Source organism: Lucilia sericata, unplaced genomic scaffold (assembly GCF_015586225.1).
Source record: "Lucilia sericata isolate MDLA Ls3-8-SP2 unplaced genomic scaffold, ASM1558622v1 Contig002181F_arrow, whole genome shotgun sequence".
Lineage (NCBI taxonomy): Eukaryota > Metazoa > Arthropoda > Insecta > Diptera > Calliphoridae > Lucilia > Lucilia sericata.
In genome coordinates this window covers 2,330-25,898 of record NW_023996018.1, presented here as the reverse complement: position 1 = coordinate 25,898, position 23,569 = coordinate 2,330, and the positions used below count along the sequence as shown (strand labels likewise).

Sequence of the window (23,569 nt, the reverse complement as noted above, 5' to 3'; positions counted from 1 at the left end):
GACTAGACTATAGACTAGACTATAGACTAGACTATAGACTAGACTATAGACTAGACTATAGACTAGACTATAGACTAGACTATAGACTAGACTATAGACTAGACTATAGACTAGACTATAGACTAGACTATAGACTAGACTATAGACTAGACTATAGACTAGACTATGACTAGACTATAGACTAGACTATAGACTAGACTAGAACTATAGACTAGACTGTAGACTAGACTATAGACTAGACTATAGACTAGACTATAGACTAGACTATAGACTAGACTATAGACTAGACTAGCCTATAGACTAGACTATAGACTAGACTATAGACTAGACTATAGACTAGACTATAGACTAGACTGTAGACTAGACTATAGACTAGACTGTAGACTAGACTATAGACTATACTAGAATGTAGACTATGGACTAGACTGGACTATCACAATCAGTTTCGAAGGTGACATTTTTAAGCAAAATCATTTGTCTCAACTACCAAACTATTTCAAATGATGGCTATAAACATGAGTTCTAGAAATAGTTCTGGAATTAATTGGTCTTAATTTAAACAATGTAAAACAAAAATCGATAGAAAAGGAACTAGTTACAGAAGAGCCCTAACGAAGGTATGATATGATCAATCCTTCTAGAACTATAGTTATATAGTTACGGAACTAATGTTGATAGAGCCTAAACAGGAAAAAAAGATATACAAATATTTAGCTAAGTTCGACCTTCTGCCCGCCCAATAAAACTTTTAATCACACTACAGATCGTAACTTTGAAGTTTATTAATGAAAAAATGGGGTTTTGAGGTCACGTTGCACTAGTAATTTTCAAATTGAAACGTTTTGAATAAAATTAACACCGCCCTAATATCCACGTATAATTGTTTATTTGTAATTGAAGGCATTAATAATTTATTAGTGGAATGGACCACTTATTGTGTCACATTTACTGTCATTATTTTTGAGATGAATCAGCCTCACTGTGCAATCTTTGTCTAATTGATTATTCTTATGAGGTAAAGAAGATTGGAAATTTTTTTCAAAACTTAAAAATTTTTCGTAGTTTCCATTATATAGTGACGACCTTGCTCTAAATATTTCAAATATTTCTAAAACAATAATTCAGAACATAGGATTCAAACAATACAACTGTCAATTTCGAATATTTTCAAATTTGTTTCCCTCAAAATAACACCTATCACTTTGGTATGTACAAACAATATACCAATTTGTTAATTTGTTTGTTTATTTTATTAAAAAAAATATTTTTGCAAACACCATGGCAATACTAACGCTTAACAAGTGCTAATTTTTTTCTTCCCAAAAATTCCTACTAATTTGTATTTTGTTTTAATATTTAAATAAAATTTTTTGTTAGTTTTTAATTAATTATAAACATTTCATTTAAAAATTCTAAGAATTTATGCATAAATTAATTAGATGGCGCCTTTTACCAAATTGGCAGACATGTAAATATTTAGTTTTATTTAAAATCATAAAAAAGCCGCAAAAAGCAGCAAAAAGCTAATATTTAAATGAACTTTCCATTACGTCACAATAATCGTAATGACTATTTGTTTATTAAATTAAATAAATGTATTAAAATAAATATTTACAAAAATATTTATTTACTATTAAAGCAAAAGCAAACAGGTAGTTTGACAGAATATATTTTTCTCAATGAACTGGTTTTAGGTTTGTTTCGTGTAAATTTAGTTTGTAAATATGTTCGCCTCAACCTATGTACATATGTATATAATTTATTAACAGTTACATAGTGTTTATGTTTACGGTTTAATTAATTATTTAATTATAAACAATAAACTTTTACATGATAAATACAAAAAACCGGTATTTAATAAAACTATAAACTATCTGTCACTGCTTAAACTTTGATTTCTGTTAGCGAAATTCAGTTCTAGTTCTAGTTCTAGTTCAGTTCTAGTTCAGTTCTAGTTCAGTTCTAGTTCAGTTCTAGTTCAGTTCTAGTTCAGTTCTAATTCAGTTCTAATTCGGTTCTAGTTCAGTTCTAGTTCAGTTCTAGTTCAGTTCTAGTACAGTTCTAGTTCAGTTCGAGTTCAGTTCTAGTTACAAGTTCTAGTTCAGTTCTAGTTCGTTCTAGTTCAGGTTCCTAGTTCAGTTTCTAGTTCAGTCAGTCAGTTCTAGTTCAGTTCTAGTTCAGTTCTAGTCAGTTCTAGTTCAGGGTCTAGTTCAGTTCTAGTTCTAGTTCAGTTCTAGTTCAGTTCTAGTTCAGTTCTAGTTCAGTTCTAGTTCAGTTCTAGTTCAGTTCTAGTTCAGTTCTAGTTCAGTTCTAGTTCAGTTCTAGTTCAGTTCTAGTTCAGTTCTAGTTCAGTTCTAGTTCAGTTCTAGTTCAGTTCTAGTTCAGTTCTAGTTCAGTTCTAGTTCAGTTCTAGTTCAGTTCTAGTTCAGTTCTAGTTCAGTTCTAGTTCAGTTCTAGTTCAGTTCTAGTTCAGTTCTAGTTCAGTTCTAGTTCAGTTCTAGTTCAGTTCTAGTCAGTTCTAGTTCAGTTCTAGTTCAGTTCTAGTTCAGTTCTAGTTCAGTTCTAGTTCAGTTCTAGTTCAGTTCTAGTTCAGTTCTAGTTCAGTTCTAGTTCAGTTCTAGTTCAGTTCTAGTTCAGTTCTAGTTCAGTTCTAGTTCAGTTCTAGTTCAGTTCTAGTTCAGTTCTAGTTCAGTTCTAGTTCAGTTCTAGTTCAGTTCTAGTTCAGTTCTAGTTCAGTTCTAGTTCAGTTCTAGTTCAGTTCTAGTTCAGTTCTAGTTCAGTTCTAGTTCAGTTTAGTTCAGTTCTAGTTCAGTTCTAGTTCAGTTCTAGTCAGTTCTAGTTCAGTTCTAGTTCAGTTCTAGTTCAGTTCTAGTTCAGTTCTAGTTCAGTTCTAGTTCAGTTCTAGTTCAGTTCTAGTTCAGTTCTAGTTCAGTTCTAGTTCAGTTCTAGTTCAGTTCTAGTTCAGTCTAGTTCAGTTCTAGTTCAGTTTAGTTCAGTTCTAGTTCAGTTCTAGTTCAGTTCTAGTTCAGTTCTAGTCCAGTTCTAGTTCAGTTCTAGTTCAGTTCTAGTTCAGTTCTAGTTCAGTTCTAGTTCAGTTCTAGTTCAGTTCTAGTTCAGTTAGTTCAGTTCTAGTTCAGTTCTAGTTCAGTTCTAGTTCAGTTCTAGTTCAGTTCTAGTTCAGTTCTAGTTCAGTTCTAGTTCAGTTCTAGTTCAGTTCTAGTTCGATCTAGTTCCGATCTAGTTCAGTTCTCCTCTAGTTCAATTCAGTTGAGTTTAGGTATGTCTTTCATGGCTAGAAATTAGTCATTCATTATGCCACCACAAAAAAGTAATAAAAAATATTTGTAATCATTTATTTTGCTCCCTAAATTCTGCTATGATTTTATCGTTAAATGGTTTTATAACCCCTTTCGATCATGAATTACAAGTTTTACTCATTAAATAGAAACAAATTAATAGAGGTTTGTGTCTAGGACTAGTAAAGATCTAGTGTGGTGAGTTTTACTTGTTTTCTACTTTTAACGGATCTTTAATTAACTCTCTTACAAATTTAAAAGTTATTTTATGTTTGTATGTTATATCTAAATAATCGTAAATTTTTGCTCCATTGACATTTGGTGATCATTAGGTTACTATGAACAAAAAGAAAACAACTCCTGTTAATTATTTAATAATATATTTATTTTCTTCTGACACTAAGTATTCGTACTTTTGTTTACAATTATGTTGTTTTTTATCTTTTAATTATTTTAATGATTTTTGAAAACAAATTAATAATGAAATTTTAATGAATCTTAAAAATATCACACATACAAGTACCACTCAAACTAAATAAGCCAACATTTAGAATAATTTTTTCTTTGTAACTGTTTTTTTTTAATAAATTTTCTAATTGTTTTTTTTTTTTTTTTGCATTTCTTTCAATAAAATCAAGAAATATTTAGTACAATGTAAAAAAAAAGAAATAATAATGAAGAGAACTTATTAAAGAAAAGTATATTAAATGTAATAAATCCGATAATTTTATGAACTATTTAGTATGTAAAAGTAAATTAAAGATGTATAAATAGGAATTAAATTTAAAAATTATAAAGAAAGAATTAAAATAATTGTTTTGTGTTTTTTTTATTATAAAATAAAGAATAACAGAGCATCTAGGGACATTCTCCATCTGCGGTTTTTTGATAATCTGCAAGAGTAATAGGGAGGGAGGGAATAATTAGTTTTATTTTCAAAGAATGTTATTAAAAGTGTAACTCACTTTGATTGCGTAGACAATTTTCAGTTTTTAGTATACAATAATTGGTAAATGTTTTAGTGTCGCCTTTGTCATCTGTTCCACAAATTGGCTTATAGTCCTGCAACTCACAATTGTGCACCTCACAGTCACGTCCTTTGGGGAAGGCGGAAATCAGGGGTAGGATAAAAATAGCCACTGTAAATAAAGATTTAAAGGAAAATTAATTAGATTTTAATACCTTATTAGTGGGCGTAATACCTCACCCACTTCAAATTACAAAATGAAACTTATAGTAGCTTCCAGATATGCAGAATGATATTGCAATAGTATTTGTAGAATTTGTAATATTCTAAGATTCTGTTATGCTAGTCGTTATGTCTGTTTGACTGTCTATCTGACTGACCGTTTGTTTGTCTGTAAAATATGGCGATAATCAAGTACCCATACCTTCAGATAATTTCTTGCAACCTCGATTAACATGGAAATTGTGTATCATACGGATAGCACCAGAATTTTTGGCATTAGCTCGCTTTAAGCGAATAACTGAACTAGAACTGAACTAGAACTGAACTAGAACTGAACTAGAACAGAACTAGAACAGAACTAGAACAGAACTAGAACTGAACTAGAACTGAACTAGAACTGAACTAGAACTGAACTAGAACTCAACTAGAACTAGAACTGAACTAGAACTGAACTAGAACTGAACTAGAACTGAACTAGAACAGAACTAGAACAGAACTAGAACAGAACTAGAACAGAACTAGAACAGAACTAGAACTGAACTAGAACTCAACTAGAACTCAACTAGAACTGAACTAGAACTGAACTAGAACTGAACTAGAACAGAACTAGAACAGAACAGAACAGAACTAGAACAGAACTAGAACAGAACTAGAACAGAACTAGAACAGAACTAGAACAGAACTAGAACAGAACTAGAACAGAACTAGAACTGAACTAGAACTGAACTAGAACTGAACTAGACTGAACTAGAACAGAACTAGAACTGAACTAGAACTGAACTAGAACTGAACTAGAACTGAACTAGAACTGAACTAGAACTCAACTAGAACTAGAACTGAACTAGAACTGAACTAGAACTGAACTAGAACTGAACTAGAACTGAACTAAAACTGAACTAGAACTGAACTAGAACTGAACTAGAACAAACTAGAACAATAACAGAACTAGAACAGAACTAGAACAGAACTAGAACAGAACTAGAACAGAACTAGAACAGAACTAGAACAGAACTAGAACAGAACTAGAACTGAACTAGAACTCAACTAGAACTGAACTGAACTGAACTAGAACTGAACTAGAACTGAACTAGAACTGAACTAGAACTGAACTAGAACTGAACTAGAACTGAACTAGAACTGAACTAGAACTGAACTAGAACTGAACTAGAACTGAACTAGAACTGAACTAGAACTGAACTAGAACTGAACTAGAACTGAACTAGAACTGAACTAGAACTGAACTAGAACTGAACTAGAACTGAACTAGAACTGAACTAGAACTGAACTAGAACTGAACTAGAACTGAACTAGAACTGAACTAGAACTGAACTAGAACTGAACTAGAACTGAACTAGAACTGAACTAGAACTGAACTAGAACTGAACTAGAACTGAACTAGAACTGAAATAACTGAACTAGAACTGAACTAGAACTGAACTAGAACTGAACTAGAATGAACTAGAACTGAACTAGAACTGAACTAGAACTGAACTAGAACTGAACTAGAACTGAACTAGAAACTGAACTAGAACTGAACTAGAACTGAACTAGAACTGAACTAGAACTGAACTAGAACTGAACTAGAACTGAACTAGAACTGAACTAGAACTGAACTAGAACTGAACTAGAACTGAACTAGAACTGAACTAGAACTGAACTAGAACTGAACTAGAACTGAACTAGAACTGAACTAGAACTGAACTAGAACTGAACTAGAACTGAACTAGAACTGAACTAGAACTGAACTAGAACTGAACTAGAACTGAACTAGAACTGAACTAGAACTGAACTAGAACTGAACTAGAACTGAACTAGAACTGAACTAGAACTGAACTAGAACTGAACTAGAACTGAACTAGAACTGAACTAGAACTGAACTAGAACTGAACTAGAACTGAACTAGAACTGAACTAGAACTGAACTAGAACTGAACTAGAACTGAACTAGAACTGAACTAGAACTGAACTAGAACTGAACTAGAACTGAACTAGAACTGAACTAGAACTGAACTAGAACTGAACTAGAACTGAACTAGAACTGAACTAGAACTGAACTAGAACTGAACTAGAACTAACTGAGAGAACTGAACTAGAACTGAACTAGAACTGAACTAGAACTGAACTAGAACTGAACTAGAACTGAACTAGAACAAGAACTAGAACTGAACTAGAACTGAACTAGAACTGAACTTGAACTGAACTAGAATGAACTAGAACTGAACTAGAACTGAACTAGAACTGAACTAGAAATGAACTAGAACTGAACTAGAACTGAACTAGAACTGAACTAGAACTGAACTAGAACTGAACTAGAACTGAACTAGAACTGAACTAGAACTGAACTAGAACTGAACTAGAACTGAACTAGATCTGAACTAGAACTGAACTAGAACTGAACTAGAACTGAACTAGAACTGAACTAGAACTGAACTAGAACTGAACTAGAACTGAACTAGAACTGAACTAGAACTGAACTAGAACTGAACTAGAACTGAACTAGAACTGAACTAGAACTGAACTAGAACTGAACTAGAACTGAACTAGAACTGAACTAGAACTGAACTAGAACTGAACTAGAACTGAACTAGAACTGAACTAGAACTGAACTAGAACTGAACTAGAACTGAACTAGAACTGAACTAGAACTGAACTAGAACTGAACTAGAACTGAACTAGAACTGAACTAGAACTGAACTAGAACTGAACTAGAACTGAACTAGAACTGAACTAGAACTGACTAGAACTGAAACTGAACTAGAACTGAACTAGAACTGAACTAGAACTGAACTAGAACTGAACTAGAACTGAACTAGAACTGAACTAGAACTGAACTAGAACTGAACTAGAACTGAACTAGAACTGAACTAGAACTGAACTAGAACTGAACTAGAACTGAACTAGAACTGAACTAGAACTGAACTAGAACTGAACTAGAACTGAACTAGAACTGAACTAGAACTGAACTAGAACTGAACTAGAACTAGAACTAGAACTGAACTAGAACTGAACTAGAACTGAACTATGAACTGAACTAGAACTGAAACTAGAAACTGAACTAGATCGAACTGAACTAGAACTGAACTAGAACTGAACTAGAACTGAACTAGAACTGAACTAGAACTGAACTAGAACTTGAACTAGAACTGAACTAGAATCTGAACTAGAACTGAACTAGAACTGAACTAGAACTGAACTAGAACTGAACTAGAACTGAACTAGAATCTGAACTAGAACTGAACTAGAACTGAACTAGAACTGAACTAGAACTGAACTAGAACTGAACTAGAACTGAACTAGAACTGAACTAGAACTGAACTAGATCTGAACTAGAACTGAACTAGAACTGAACTAGAACTAGAACTGAACTAGAACTGAACTAGAACTGAACTAGAACTGAACTAGAACTGAACTAGAACTGAACTAGAACTGAACTAGAACTGAACTAGAACTGAACTAGAACTGAACTAGAACTGAACTAGAACTGAACTAGAACTGAACTAGAACAGAACTGAACTAGAACTGAACTAGAACTGAACTAGAACTGAACTAGAACTGAACTAGAACTGAACTATAACTGAACTAGAACTGAACTAGAACTGAACTAGAACTGAACTGAACTAGAACTGAACTAGAACTCAACTAAAACTCAACTAAAACTCAACTAGAACTGAACTAAAACTGAACTAGAACTGAACTAGAACTGAACTAGAACTGAACTAAAACTGAACTAGAACTGAACTAGAACTGAACTAGAACTGAACTAGAACTGAACTAGAACTGAACTAGAACTGAACTAGAACTGAACTAGAACTGAACTAGAACTGAACTTAAACTCAACTAAACTCAACTAAAACTCAACTAAACTACTCAACGAACTAAGAACTGAACTAAACTGAACTAGAACTGAACTAGAACTGAACTAGACTGAACTAAACTGAACTAGAACTGAACTAGAAACTGAACTAGAACTGAAACTAGAACTGAACTAGAACTGAACTAGAACTGAACTAGAACTGAACTAGAACTGAACTAGAACTGAACTAGAACTGAACTAGAACTGAACTAGAACTGAACTAGAACTGAACTAGAAACTGAACTAGAACTGAACTAGAACTGAACTAGAACTGAACTAGAAACTGAACTAGAACTGAACTAGAACTGAACTAGAACTGAACTAGAAACTGACTAGAACTGAACTAGAACTGAACTAGAACTGAACTAGAACTGAACTAGAACTAACTAGAACTGAACTGAACTAGAACTGAACGAACTAGAACTGAAATAGAACTGAACTAGAACTGAACTAGAACTGAACTAGAACTGAACTAGAACTGAACTTGAACTGAACTAGAACTGAAATAGAACTGAACTAGAACTGAACTAAAGCTGAACTAGAACTGAACTAGAACTGAACTAGAACTGAACTAGAACTGAACTAGAACTGAACTAGAACTGAACTAGAACTGAACTAGAACTGAACTAGAACTGAACTAGAACTGAACTAGAACTGAACTAGAACTGAACTAGAACTAGAACTCAACTAAAACTCAACTAAAACTCAACTAAAACTCAACTAAAACTGAACTAAAACTGAACTAGAACTGAACTAGAACTGAACTAGAACTGAACTAAAACTGAACTAGAACTGAACTAGAACTGAACTAGAACTGAACTAGAACTGAACTAGAAACTGAACTAGAACTGAACTAGAACTGAACTAGAACTGAACTAGAACTGAACTAGAACTGAACTAGAACTGAAACTAGAACTGAACTAGAACTGAACTAGAACTGAACTAGAACTGAACTAGAACTGAACTAGAACTGAACTAGAACTGAACTAGAACTGAACTAGAACTGAACTAGAACTGAACTAGAACTGAACTAGAACTGAACTAGAACTGAACTAGAACTAAACTAGAACTGAACTTGAACTGAACTAGAACTGAAATAGAACTGAACTAGAACTGAACTAGAACTGAACTAGAACTGAACTAGAACTGAACTTGAACTGAACTAGAACTGAAATAGACCTGAACTAGAACTGAACTAAAGCTGAACTAGAACTGAACTAGAACTGAACTAGAACTGAACTAGAACTGAACTAGAACTGAACTAGAACTGAACTAGAACTGAACTAGAACTGAACTAGAACTGAACTAGAACTGAAATAGAACTGAACTAGAACTGAACTAAAGCTGAACTAGAACTGAACTAGAACTGAACTAGAACTGAACTAGAACTGAACTAGAACTGAACTAGAACTGAACTAGAACTGAACTAGAACTGAACTAGAACTGAACTAAAACTGAACTAGAATGTACTGGCCTATGGACAATGTTTAAGTATTTTTCGCTGGCAAAAAGTAAAGAATAATGTACAGTGGCACAACATGCTCCTATCCTGATTTGTAGGATCTTTCATAATAATCGTAAATATTCCTACTAAACGTTCTATATGTGTGAAGCGAAATGCTAACTGATCTATTGATTAAAGACTTAACTTTTATTGCGACCACCCAGCTGCATTCTCATAGAAAATTCTTGATAGAATCTTAATATATGGCTCTCATTTAAGGGTTAACTTATGACAAGTTATCAAATGTACTACTATTTCATACAAATACTACTACTTCCAACCATATAAGTCTAGTCAGATTATTGGTATTCAGTGCGTTTGTGTTAGTAGTAGATTAAAATAATTAACACTCGAATACATCATCACACATAGCGAACAGCAAGCAGTACGAAAGTATTTCTTTCGATCGCATCGTAATAAAACGTCGCCAGTTGGTCTGGTATGGTCTGCTGTTTCGTATTCCATCTATTATAGAATTCTGCTAAATAGTATGAAAACATTATAAGAATGTATGAATGTATTTATTTACTCATTCTAGTAATAATTTATGAGGGGCGTAAATTTATTTTTTTATTATTCACTAGCTGCTACTCATCGCTACATCTTGTGGCATGTTTTATTAATGATTTGATTCTATAGTTTTTGTTTTTTTTTTTTTATTTTTCTTTCATTAAAATCATCGCGTAATAATCATAAAAATGTAATAAAAATGAACTCTATGAATAAATGACTTCATTTAATCTATTTGTTTAAACGCAAAAAAATTATTAAAAAAAATTCTTTCTATTTCGCTGATGTGAATATAGATGGACCCATTTCTGTTTCTTGTTTAAGATTATATATATATATATATATATATATTTTTTTTTTTTGTTTTAAATGTACTTGAGAATAAATTTTTATTATCATTTTCAATTTATTTTCTATATTCATGCGTTTTTGTTTAAATTTATTCATTTCTTTAATTTTAATTATTTGATAATACATCTTTTATATAGTTTTTTCTTGTTGGTGGTTTTATGGTACATAGTTTATAATTGAAAATAGTTTTGAATATTTAGAATTTTTTATGTTTAGATTAAGGCCGGCCATTGAACTTTAAGTTTTTGCACGCATTAGTTTTGATGTCAAAGAACTTTCAAGGAATTGTCTGGCGATTTATGAAATTATGCCAGCATGTGTTGTTATAAATGTTATTAAGATGTCTTGAATATGTCTGTAGATATTGTTACTTCTAGACATGTCTTTAACTTAAAATGTTAGATTTCGACCTGAAATATGAACTAAATACTGAGAAAATCATATTTTCACTCAAACACTTAGTTTTTCTTATAGACAACAGTATGTATATGTTGTATGACAGGTCTTTCGAATATTTTTATTTTGATATAAATACATAATACCTGTCCACAGAATATACCGTCGAATAGATTTCCAATTAGTTAGAAAGTCATGGAAAGGACTTATTTTGGATCATATCTCTGATTTTACTTAAAAGCATATCTAATCGAATAATCTAAAATTTGAATTGCAATGATATTTATGACCTCAAAAAAACTAATTTTAATAAACAAACGGACACACATTCGGAGGATTTTTTTCTAAAATGACCCGCCAACTCGACTTTTATACCCGCCATCAGAAAAGAGGGGGAATATATTGATTTTATCATTCAGTTTGTAGCACATCGAAATGTTGGTCATAGACCCATAAAAGTATATATATTCTGGGTCCTTATTAAATTCTAAAACAGCTTTAAGGGGCATTACTGTTTTAAATGTACGAGTATATCGATGAAATTTCACATTAATAAGTTTCATATGAGCCAAAATCTTCCTACTAAATTTTATGAGGATCAGTTCATAATTGACCCTACCCCCCTATAAGGACTATAACGTTCATTACTGGCTTAAAAATACGAATATAGCGATGAAATTCGACACACACAAGTTTCATGCGGTCCATAATTGACCCTAATTTACTGGCTTAAAAATATGAATGTAGCGATGAAATTCGACATAGAAAGTTAATTTCAACCATACATAAATACACAGACGGTTAGATAAAATGTCAGGCATCGTTAAATCGACATGGATATCTACGATATGGATTTTGAATTGATATACTTTATAGAACCTAATAATCTTATTATAGCCCCCATATAAGTGGACCCCCGTAAAACAGCTTTAAGGGGCATAACTGTTTTAAATATACGAGTATATCGATGATATAAATAAGTTTCTTATGAGCCAAAATCTCTCTACCAAATTTTATGTGGATCGGTCCACAATTAACTCTACCCCCCATAAAAGGTACCCTTCAGAAAATGACTTAAACGCTCATTACTGGCTTAAAAATACGAGTACGGCGATAAAATTCGACATAAATTAGTTTCATATGAGCCAAAATCTGTGGACCGGTCCATAATTGACCCTACCCCCCATATAAGGTCCCCTCAGAAAATTACTATAACGCTCATTACTGGCTTAAAAATATAAAGGTAGCGATGAAATTCGACACAGAAAGTTAACAGACGGTTAGATAGAAGGTCAGGCATCGTTAAATCGACTTCGATATCTAGGATAAGGATTTTGAATGGATATACTTTATAGGACCGAATAATCTTATTATTGGAAAGGCGAATTTTACACATCACATTAAACATCAGCACATTTTTAAACCAGAAATCAAAGAATACTTTTTTAAAGGTTCAAACACAGTGAAATTTAAGAACTATTCTATCAGATTAAGTTTTTGAGATATCATATCCTAAAAACTAAGAAATCGATGTTTTTGTCTATATTTGATTAGTTATTACAGCGTAAAGACGTCTTTATTGATGAAGTTGTTTATGTCATCTGAAATTTTTGCTTGTTGACTTGGAAATAAAGATTTAAACTCTGTCATATCTTAATCCTTCTTCCAGATATCTTAAACTACGACTTGGAACAGCCATAAAAAAGAATTGAATTATATGCCAATTCCAATTGATTTTATAGTATTTTAAGATAATCTGGATATGCCCGTCCGTCCGCCTGTTGAAGGCACGATAGGGTCTTAAGTGAAAGGGGCTTGAGGTAAGTAATAAACTTAACCAGTGAGAGTGTTATATTCGGCTGTGCCGAATCTCATCAAACGGTATGCCGTAAAAGGAATGCTCCTCTATAAACATCAGGGTGATATTTGGAATATATCTTAAGTCAATTATGGACCGAGCTCTTTTGAATTAACAAAATATTCTTGTTCAATTTTTAAACCGTGAACATACATATATGGGCAGTAGAGTCAATTATTGTCCGATTGTCGTAAAATTTGATAGAAAAATTTCGGTTCGTATAAAACATTTTTGTTTCGAATTTCATTGCACTACTCGTATTTAAGTTTGGACCGATCCAAATAAAATTTGTTTAAGAGGTTTTAGCTCGTAAAGAACTGACTTGAGTCGAATTTCACCGCTGTACTTATATACACCGTCGAATTACACAGCTATACCTTATATGGGGGGAAGGATCAATTATGGACCCATCCACATAAAATTTGGTTGAGAGATTTTGGCTCGCATAAAACTTATGTGTATCGAATTTCATCGCTACATTCATGTAAGTAATGAGCGTTATAGTAATTTTCTGAAGGGACCTTATATGGGGGGTAGGGTCAATTATGGACTGATCCACAGATGTTGGCACATATGAAACTTATTTATGTTGAATTTCGAGCGTTTATGTTATTTTCTGAAGGGAACCTTATATGAGAGATAAGGTCAATTATGATCCGATCCACATAAAATTTAGTAGGGAGATTTGGCTCATATGAGACTTATTAAAGTAAAATTTCATCGATATACTCCTATTTTTAAAACAGATATGCCCCTTAAAGCTGTTTTTCGGGGATCCACGTATATGGGGTCTTTGCGAAAACGTGGACCAATATTGCACATTTTCAATACCAACCCAACCTGTAGAGAATATTTGTGGAAAATTTCAAATCTCTAGCTCATTCTGTCCTGACTCTTTCGTGCTTTCAACAGGCAGACGGACGGACATGGCATAGATCGTCTTAGAATTTAATAAGGACACAGAATATATATATACTTTTGTGGGTCTATGACCAATGTTTCGATGTGTTACACCATTTTTTTTTTTTTTTTTTTTTTTTGATGGTGGATATAAAATTGTTTTTATATTCTGGGTCCTCATAGTATTTTGAGGCGATTAATGGTTTGATCAGCCCATCAAATTTTGTGGAGTTAGGTCCATTATTTATTTGTCCCTAATCTTCCATACAAAGGCTCTTTAATAGCATCAAATTATTTATAGAAAATGATGGGGTCAATCAAATTCGACAACAATGATTTGATCAGTAAAAAAAATTTAATTCCAAGGATCGCAAGGATGGTGATCTTATACATAGTTTAGATTCAGACTTGAGAGATAGTTTTTGAATTTTTAAGTTTTTTTTTCTCATTTATATAGGAATTTATTTGAAGTTGTAAGTTTATATAGAACTGATCGTGTTAAAATTTTGAAATTCTGTCAAAAAGAATGTTTACTTACTTGCTAAGAATAAGGCGAGCAGCTTCATGATGTTATTGATAATCCTTAAAGGGTTCTTCTGTACAGCAAAAATTAATCCAAATATATATAGATGATTAATCCCAAAATTTAAAGTAATCCCAAGATGATTTAACAAATTTGGTTTTTTTTTTATAAAATTACTAATATTTTTTTTTAAATTTATAAATTTTTTTTTATAAAAATTTATTTGAAATTAATACTTTTAGTTTTGTAAATTATTTGAACTTAATTTAAGAGACACACGTTTTGGTTGCTTTTTTTTTTTTTTTTGTTTGAATAGTTTTAAAGGGTTTTTGAGAGCGTTCGTTACTAAAGTATAAACATGACACGATCACAGCAAATTGCAAACTGATCGATACAAAAATATTCAATCGTTCAAACAGGCTAAAATGCTGTGAACGCTGATGATGTTGTTGATGACGACAACGATGGCTGTGTTGTGCTTAAGATTTTTTTTTTTTATAAAATTCGCATAGAAAGTTCAATTGATCTTAACCACAGTATATACGAGATGTTTGGCTATGTGTTGCTGTTGTATTGAGAATCTTTTAGTTGCGCTGATCCTCAACACACGTAGTTTTATTAGATACAAAAGGAAAACGAAAGAGAACAGGATTTTGGTTAAATTCAAAGAATTTCTTTTAACACAACCGGTAAAATTTTTGTTCGGTTCGGTTTTTTTTTTGTATTTTTTTGCTGTTGTTGTTGTGACTGTTAATTTATGGGATCGTTTTGCTGCGTTCCCTTTTTTAGTTCAATTTAAAAAAAAAAAATGTTGTTTTAAAGTAACGTTTTTGTAAGATTTCAAACGATCGCTAGTGGAGTTTTTATGCGTGAAATTCTGGGATATTTGATATTTATTGGATTTTTTTTTTGTTACTCGGGTTCCTTTTTGTTGTTATTGTTGTAGTTATGGGAACTGTTGAGTAGTATTGTTTATATACTTTAAGCTTGTTAGATGTTTAAAGAAGAATCACAGAGATTTGTGCAAAGTTTGTTAGTTTTATAGAATTTTTTTATTGAGTTTGATATTTAAATAATTTGTGTTGTCGTTGTTGTTATTTTATATTTTGCTAATGTATTTGTTAGTTTGTATAGTTGTATCTTTTTTTTGCATGAATGTGTATTTTAAAGATATTTTATTTTGCTTTATTTTATATTCATTTTGTATTTCACAAAACTGTACTCTGTGCTGCGTTTTTTTTTTTTTTGTTTAAATTTCTTTAGAATTTTAATTTTTTTTTTTGGAATTTTAAATTTTATTTTAAAAATTTTTTTAAATTTTTTTCTTTTTCAATCTCTCGTGCAGTTTAATACTAGTTGTTAATTCTTGCTCGTTTCAAAGATTACTAATTCAGTTTCATTTAATCCCAGACCATATTCATTTCAAGGAAATCTTAAAGTTCTCAAAGTGATAATACTTTCACATTCGCTTCACATGCTCTGATCTCTTAGCTGCTGCTGTCCTTATCAGTTCAACCAAAAAAAGAAAGAAGAAAACAAATATTGTGTGAAAATTTAACAATCTACAGCTCTTCTCTCTACTTAAGATCATGGTTTTCCTTTGATCTTGCCTACAGTTTTACTTTTTGTTGTTGTGGCTAATCATTAAATGTGATTGGTCCATCATAACGTCATCTTTACTAAATGAAAAAAATTTCAAAATTAAAAACAAAACTTATTTGTTTAAATAAATATTATTTAATACTCTGGGGTATAATTTCAACAAATTTCTATTCATCATTTACGCATGTTATAAGTCTTATCAACTACTCCTCTTTACACATTGACGACTATTGGTCTCATTGCTTGATGCTAATGATCATCATCTTGTTAATGATGATCCTCATTTGTTGCTTTATCTCTGCTGTTAAATAATTTATTTATTATTTTTTCTTGTTATTTTTAAAGGATTATCTCATTGTGTTCTAAATCTGTTCTATACGAGTAAATATGTTGAAAGAAAAAATAGTTTCAAATTCTTATCATTATTTGCACACGTGCTGGTCAAAAATATACACACATTGGGAAAACAAAACGAAAAAATAGTCTAAATAAAGATTACTACTACCTTCACTACCCTACCCAGAAAAATATTTGTATTACTATACTGGTAGCTAACAGTATCCATATGTAAATATTTGTTGTTTCTTTTTTGGTTAATCAGCTAGAGTGTGTAAATATCACAAATGTTGTACGTGATGTTCAGAAGCGTATCTTAAAAAGGGGATTTCGTTTACATTAGTTACTGCAGTTATTGGCTTCTCTTCTTTCTTACAGGACTCAGAGAGAAAATTTCACTCAATTAGATGCAGGCATGGAAAACTCAGTACTTTAGAACTTTTTTTCAGTACTTTTTGAAAATCTAAAAAGTACCGCGGTACTTTTTCAAACTTAAAAACTTAGTCTAGTCTATAGTCTAGTCTATAGTCTAGTACTATAGTCTAGTCTATAGTCTAGTCTATAGTCTAGTCTATAGTCTAGTCTATAGTCTAGTCTATAGTCTAGTCTATAGTCTAGTCTAATAGTCTAGTCTATAGTCTAGTCTATAGTCCTAGTCTATAGTCTAGTCTATAGTCTAGTCTATAGTCTAGTCCTATAGTCTAGTCTATAGTCTAGTCTATAGCCTAGTCCTATAGTCCTAGTCTATAGTCTAGTCTATAGTCTAGTCTATAGTCTGTCTATAGTCTAGTCTATAGTCTAGTCTATAGTCTAGTCTATAGTCCTAGTCTATAGTCTAGTCTATAGTCTAGTCTATAGTCTAGTCTATAGTCTAGTCTATAGTCTAGTCTATAGTCTAGTCTATAGTCTAGTCTATAGTCTAGTCCTATAGTCTAGTCTATAGTCTAGTCTATAGTCTAGTCTATAGTCTAGTCTATAGTCTAGTCTAGTCTATAGTCTAGTCTATAGTCTAGTCTATAGTCTAGTCTATAGTCTAGTCTATAGTCTAGTCTATAGTCTAGTCTATAGTCTAGTCTATAGTCTAGTCTATAGTCTAGTCTATAGTCTAGTCTATAGTCTAGTCTATAGTCTAGTCTATAGTCTAGTCTACAGTCTAGTCTATAGTCTAGTCTACAGTCTAGTCTAATAGTCTAGTCTATAGTCTAGTCTATAGTCTAGTCTATAGTCTAGTCTATAGTCTAGTCTATAGTCTAGTCTATAGTCTAGTCTATAGTCTAGCTAGTCTAGTCTATAGTCTAGTCTATAGTCTAGTCTATAGTCCTAGTCTATAGTCTAGTTTATAGTCTAGTCTATAGTCCTAGTCTATAGAGTCTAGTCTATAGTCTAGTCTATAGTCTAGTCTATAGTCTAGTCTATAGTCTAGTCTATAGTCTAGTCTATAGCCTAGTCTATAGTCTAGTCTATAGTCTATTCTATAGCCTAGTCTATAGTCAAGTCTATAGTCTAGTCTATAGTCTAGTCTATAGTCTAGTCTATAGTCTATTCTGTAGTCTATTTAAAAATTTCAATTTTCCACGCCTGATTCAGAACTATCTTTGAGTTTGAGTTGATTTGTAGTGTATTCAATATTTAACGAACTTGCTTAAGGAATACTACCGGATATCCCATTAAGACTTTTATAGTTTTTATTTTTTGTAAACAGAAACCTAAATTTTGTTTATAATAAGTCTGGGTCCAAACATGATAATACGAAAATAAAAATATGTCTTAGCAAATATTTGAAATATTTTTATACATAAAATGTTCTAAAAATAAATCTATCGTGTTAATATTTATGACAGACTACAGTAAACAAATTATTTTAGAACAATATTTATAGTCTACATACTTTAGAGTGGGAAATATACCAATAGACTCAGAATCACTTTTCATGAATGTTCGTTTGAATGACTGTCCATATGAAACTTGTGTGAAAGTTGTTTGTGGTAATAATGAAGATAATTTGATACATACACCTTTTTTGCATTCTTACCCGCCCTTTTATTGGACCACCCGAATGGAGCATTGGAACTCAGAATTGTGTTAATATTTGAACAAAAAATCAGTAAAACTTTATCATACTTTTTTCTAGACAAAAGTAAGCGACAATATCGAACCTACCACTTAGGTTACCCACAGACCCCAGTAATCCAAACGACTAGCTATTTTATCATGTGCTTGTCTGAGGAGGAAATCAATCGTCTCTTCATATATTACAAAGAGACAGTTAGAATGTTAGTCCAAAGGAAACAATGTATGGTATTAAACCCTTATACTTAGATTACTTAGAGACTGTAAAGTGATGACTGTCTCCGCTTTCGCTTACAAAAAGGACGCGATATGATTCTTTAGTTCTTAATAAATCAAAAAACTTTATGACGAAATCGAATATTTCATCATTATTTCGCATAGTTTGTGATAACAAAGTTCAAGAGTCGTTAGACAAAACAAAAATTTATTTACGAGAACTATACATACATATATAGTGGAATAATATAAAACTTTTTAAAATTTAAATCTTTTATCAAAATTTCAAAAATATTTTAATTCATAACCTTATTAATTCATCAAAATAAGAAGAATATTTTTTACTCTATTTTCAGATATCTCAATGCTATTCATCTGGTATTCGTGAAAGATCGAAAATAAAAAGAACGCCTTAACAAATTATGTTCTTCGTATCAGGTGAGTTCCTTTTACAATTTTATCTTTAATTAAAAAACATATTTAATTGCTTTCGTGATTTAAAGGGCCTAAGGCCAAAAATTTATTTAACAAATGTGCCAAGAAGATAACATTTCTAAAATTGTGTAAAAATTCCAAACATTTTAGTGCTTAAAAAAAAAATCAATTTATGTTTGTAACAATAAAGCCACACCAGCCAAAGTCCATTTGCCTGGTTTATCCTTAGTTTTTAAATTAAAAGTCCAAACGTAAGTGGGACCACGAGTGCGTGTCTTATAGACGGGACACTCATACATATTGCGCAAATCCTGTTTATCCTGGGTAATGGCCTGCAAAAAAGAAAAAAAACAATGAAAAGTATTAAAATAACTGCACTTATTACATGAGTGTATGTGTTAGTTTACATTAAAAAAATGGCGCCAAATTGGCAATGTTAATTTTCTTTAATTTAAATTTTTTGCATAATTTCAACTTGAATTTCAAATTGTTCAGTTTTGTGTTGTGTTAACAAAAACAAAAAACCCAATCATATAGATATCTAGCAAAACATGCATTTAATTAAATATTTATTTCTATGTATTTAGTTTTTAAGTGTTTTGATTTATTTATGAATGATGGTATCAGGCTAGGGAAGTTCAAATTTTGAAATACATATTTCCTGCTTTTAGCAAAAAAGTACTTTTGTTAGCGTTACATGTACTAAAGCCTACTCTATAGTCCAGTCTATAGTCTAGTCTACAGTCTAGCCTATAGTCTAGTCTACAGTCTAGCCTATAGTCTAGTCTATAGTCTAGCCTATAGTCTAGTCTATAGTCTAGCCTATAGTCTAGTCTATAGTCTAGTCTATAGTCTAGTCTATAGTCTAGCCTATAGTCTAGTCTATAGTCTAGTCTATAGTCTAGTCTATAGTCTAGTCTATAGTCTAGTCTATAGTCTAGTCTATAGTCTAGTCTATAGTCTAGTCTATAGTCTAGTCTATAGTCTAGTCTATAGTCTAGTCTATAGTCTAGTCTATAGTCTAGTCTATAGTCTAGTCTATAGTCTAGTCTATAGTCTAGTCTATAGTCTAGTCTATAGTCTAGTCTATAGTCTAGTCTATAGTCTAGTCTATAGTCTAGTCTATAGTCTAGTCTATAGTCTAGTCTATAGTCTAGTCTATAGTCTAGTCTATAGTCTAGTCTATAGTATAGTCTATAGTCTAGTCTATAGTCTAGTCTATAGTCTAGTCTATAGTATAGTCTATAGTCTAGTCTATAGTCTAGTCTATAGTCTAGTCTATAGTCTAGTCTATCTCTAGTCTATAGTCTAGTCTATAGTCTAGTCTATAGTCTAGTCTATAGTCTAGTCTATAGTCTAGTCTATAGTCTAGTCTATAGTCTAGTCTTAGTCTAGTCTAGTCTATCTCTAGTCTATATCTAGTCTATAGTCTAGTCTATAGTCTAGTCTATAGTCTAGTCTATAGTCTAGTCTATAGTCTAGTCTATAGTCTAGTCTATAGTCTAGTCTATAGTCTAGTCTATAGTCTAGTCTATAGTCTAGTCTATAGTCTAGTCTATAGTCTAGTCTATAGTCTAGTCTATAGTCTAGTCTATAGTCTAGTCTATAGTCTAGTCTATAGTCTAGTCTATAGTCTAGTCTATAGTCTAGTCTATAGTCTAGTCTATAGTCTAGTCTATAGTCTAGTCTATAGTCTATAGTCTAGTCTATAGTCTAGTCTATAGTCTAGTCTATAGTCTAGTCTATAGTCTAGTCTATAGTCTAGTCTATAGTCTAGTCTATAGTCTAGTCTATAGTCTAGTCTATAGTCTAGTCTATAGTCTAGTCTATAGTCTAGTCTATAGTCTAGTCTATAGTCTAGTCTATAGTCTAGTCTATAGTCTAGTCTATAGTCTAGTCTATAGTCTAGTCTATAGTCTAGTCTATAGTCTAGTCTATAGTCTAGTCTATAGTCTAGTCTATAGTCTAGTCTATAGTCTAGTCTATAGTCTAGTCTATAGTCTAGTCTATAGTCTAGTCTATAGTCTAGTCTATAGTCTAGTCTATAGTCTAGTCTATAGTCTAGTCTATAGTCTAGTCTATAGTCTAGTCTATAGTCTAGTCTATAGTCTAGTCTATAGTCTAGTCTATAGTCTAGTCTATAGTCTAGTCTATAGTCTAGTCTATAGTCTAGTCTATAGTCTAGTCTATAGTCTAGTCTATAGTCTAGTCTATAGTCTAGTCTATAGTCTAGTCTATAGTCTAGTCTATAGTCTAGTCTATAGTCTAGTCTATAGTCTAGTCTATAGTCCAGTCTATAGTCTAGTCTATAGTCTAGTCTATAGTCTAGTCTATAGTCCAGTCTATAGTCTAGTCTATAGTCTAGTCTAGTCTAGTCTATAGTCTAGTCTAGTTTAGTCTAGTCTAGTCTAGTCTAGTCTAGTCTAGTCTAGTCTAGTCTATAGTCTAGTCTAGTCTATAGTCTATAGTCTAATCTAGTCTAGTCTAGTCTAGTCTAGTCTAGTCTAGTCTAGTCTTGTCTAGTCTAGTCTAGTCTAGTCTAGTCTATAGTCTAGTCTATAGTCTAGCCTATAGTCTAGCCTATAGTCTAGTCTATAGTCTAGTCTTGTCTATAATCTAGTCTATAGTATAGGCTATAGTCTAGTCTACAGTCTAGTCTATAGTCTAGTCTATAGTCAAGTCTATAGTCTAGTCTATAGTCTAGTCTATAGTCTAGTCTATAGTCTAGTCTACAGTCTAGTCTGTAGTCTAGTCTATAGTCTAGTCTGTAGTCAAGTCTATATAGTCCAATCTATAGTCTAGACTAGTGTAGTTTATAGTCTAGTCTATAGTCTAGTCTTTAGTCTAGTTATATTAACCGATATGTGGACTAGTGTATGAACGATTCTATGAACTGGACTTTTGACTAGTCCATCTACTTCTGTTTATGGACTGGTCTACCAATTGTTTACAATGGACTTGTTTACGGAATAGTTTCATAACATATTTATGTACTAGTTTTTGGACTATTTTGTTGGTCAATGGTCTAATCTATTATATGGAATAGTGCGTCGATTGGTCTATTGACTTGTCTATTGACTGGTGTTAACTAGTTTATTAACTAACCTATAACCTAATTAGTCTACTGACTAGTTTTGGACTAGCCTATTGACTAATCTATTAGCAAAAGTTTATAATTTCAAAAATTATTTAAAATATCTTGGGGTTTGTAAAAATGTTTTGATCTAAAAAAGTGTTTTCCATCTCAGGCTTGTATAGTTATTTTTTTATTTGTTTTTGCTTTAATTGTATTTCGAATTTATTAGAAATTCTGTAGAATTTCTATGTATGTTTGTAAGTATAAATATAAACTCACTCGTATATTAATGACCGGCATTGGGGGATAAAGTTCTTTAAGACGCGACTCCATAATTATACCTTGTTGTATATCCCATCTGGCGCCTTCCATAAATATGCCATGAACGTAGGCGCCTTCTCTTGGCGCTGATCTATAAGACAAACAAAACAAACAGACAAATTATACAGTAGACAAAAATAAAAATCGCAAAAACTTAAAAAGCAATTGAATTGAGCAAAAAAAAAACACAATCACATATAATTTACAAATTAAATTCAATTAAATACGTGTCTATAAATAGCTAAAAAAATCACAACAATAAAAATAAAACAAAACGGTTAATTAGTTTATGACTACAACTCAATTATTAGTTTGGAAATAAAATCTGCTAAATTGTTATTGGCGATATAGCGCTACATTTACTGCAGCTGCCGACAATGTAGTAGACATTAGTCAGTCCAGTCCAGCCCAGTTTGCCGGTAAAGTACACAGTTCAGATGAAAAACACAATATACACGAGTTATAATTTATGGTGCCAATCTGTTGATGACGCTTTCTTACTCTCGATAACGTCAAATTGTCGCCGCCGTCGCCTCAGATAGCCGACATGTTAATCGTCATTTACCTTTTTAATTCAAACCATTCTATTTGCATAATAATATTTTTAATTGCTTGTTTTTGTTTTTTTTATTTTTGTTTATTTAATTTTATAATTAAAAACCGCAATTGTTTATTATTATTTTAAATGGATTATTTAATTCTTGGATTTGTTTTTATTTGTTTATAGATTTTGGTTAAAAAAAGTGGGAATTCCTAGAGTTGTTTTGGTCAAATGAACTAATTTTGATGATTTTGAAAATTTAAACTTTTGATTAGATAACCTTTTCGGTTTTTGAAAAGGAAATATAAAAGTCCATAATTTAGAAAAACTTGAGTAGCTAGTTTTTATGTATTGACTTGACACTATTAATTAGACTATTGGCAATTCTACGGATTAGTCTATGTAGTAGTCTATTGATTAGTTTACGGACTAGACTATTCACTAACATATTGTCTAGACAATTTTCTAGTCGATTGACTACAAAATTGACAAGTCTACGGATTAGCCCATGGATTAGTTTACGATCTAGACTTTTGATTAGTCTATTAACTAACATATTGCTAGTCGATTGAATATTAAACGGACTAGTCTAT

General features: G+C 31.7%; 2 protein-coding genes across 2 annotated transcripts; both read right to left on the bottom strand.

The window, feature by feature from the left end:
* Nucleotides 1-3,698: 3,698 nt before the first annotated feature.
* On the bottom strand, nt 3,699-15,426 carry LOC119613549 (turripeptide Pal9.2-like). The gene is made up of 3 exons (XM_037969569.1): nt 14,395-15,426; nt 4,262-4,435; nt 3,699-4,189 (listed from the first exon to the last, which is right to left on the bottom strand). The coding sequence occupies exons 1-3, from the start codon at nt 14,420-14,422 to the stop codon at nt 4,155-4,157; spliced, it is 237 nt and encodes a 78-aa protein (XP_037825497.1). The 5' UTR covers nt 14,423-15,426; the 3' UTR covers nt 3,699-4,154.
* A 3,672-nt stretch (nt 15,427-19,098) lies between these two features.
* On the bottom strand, nt 19,099-22,739 carry LOC119613548 (dynein beta chain, ciliary-like). Its single transcript, XM_037969568.1, has 3 exons — nt 22,642-22,739; nt 22,394-22,526; nt 19,099-19,370 (listed from the first exon to the last, which is right to left on the bottom strand). Exons 2-3 carry the CDS (start codon nt 22,484-22,486, stop codon nt 19,209-19,211), a joined length of 255 nt encoding a protein of 84 aa, XP_037825496.1. The 5' UTR covers nt 22,487-22,526; nt 22,642-22,739; the 3' UTR covers nt 19,099-19,208.
* Nucleotides 22,740-23,569: the final 830 nt, after the last annotated feature.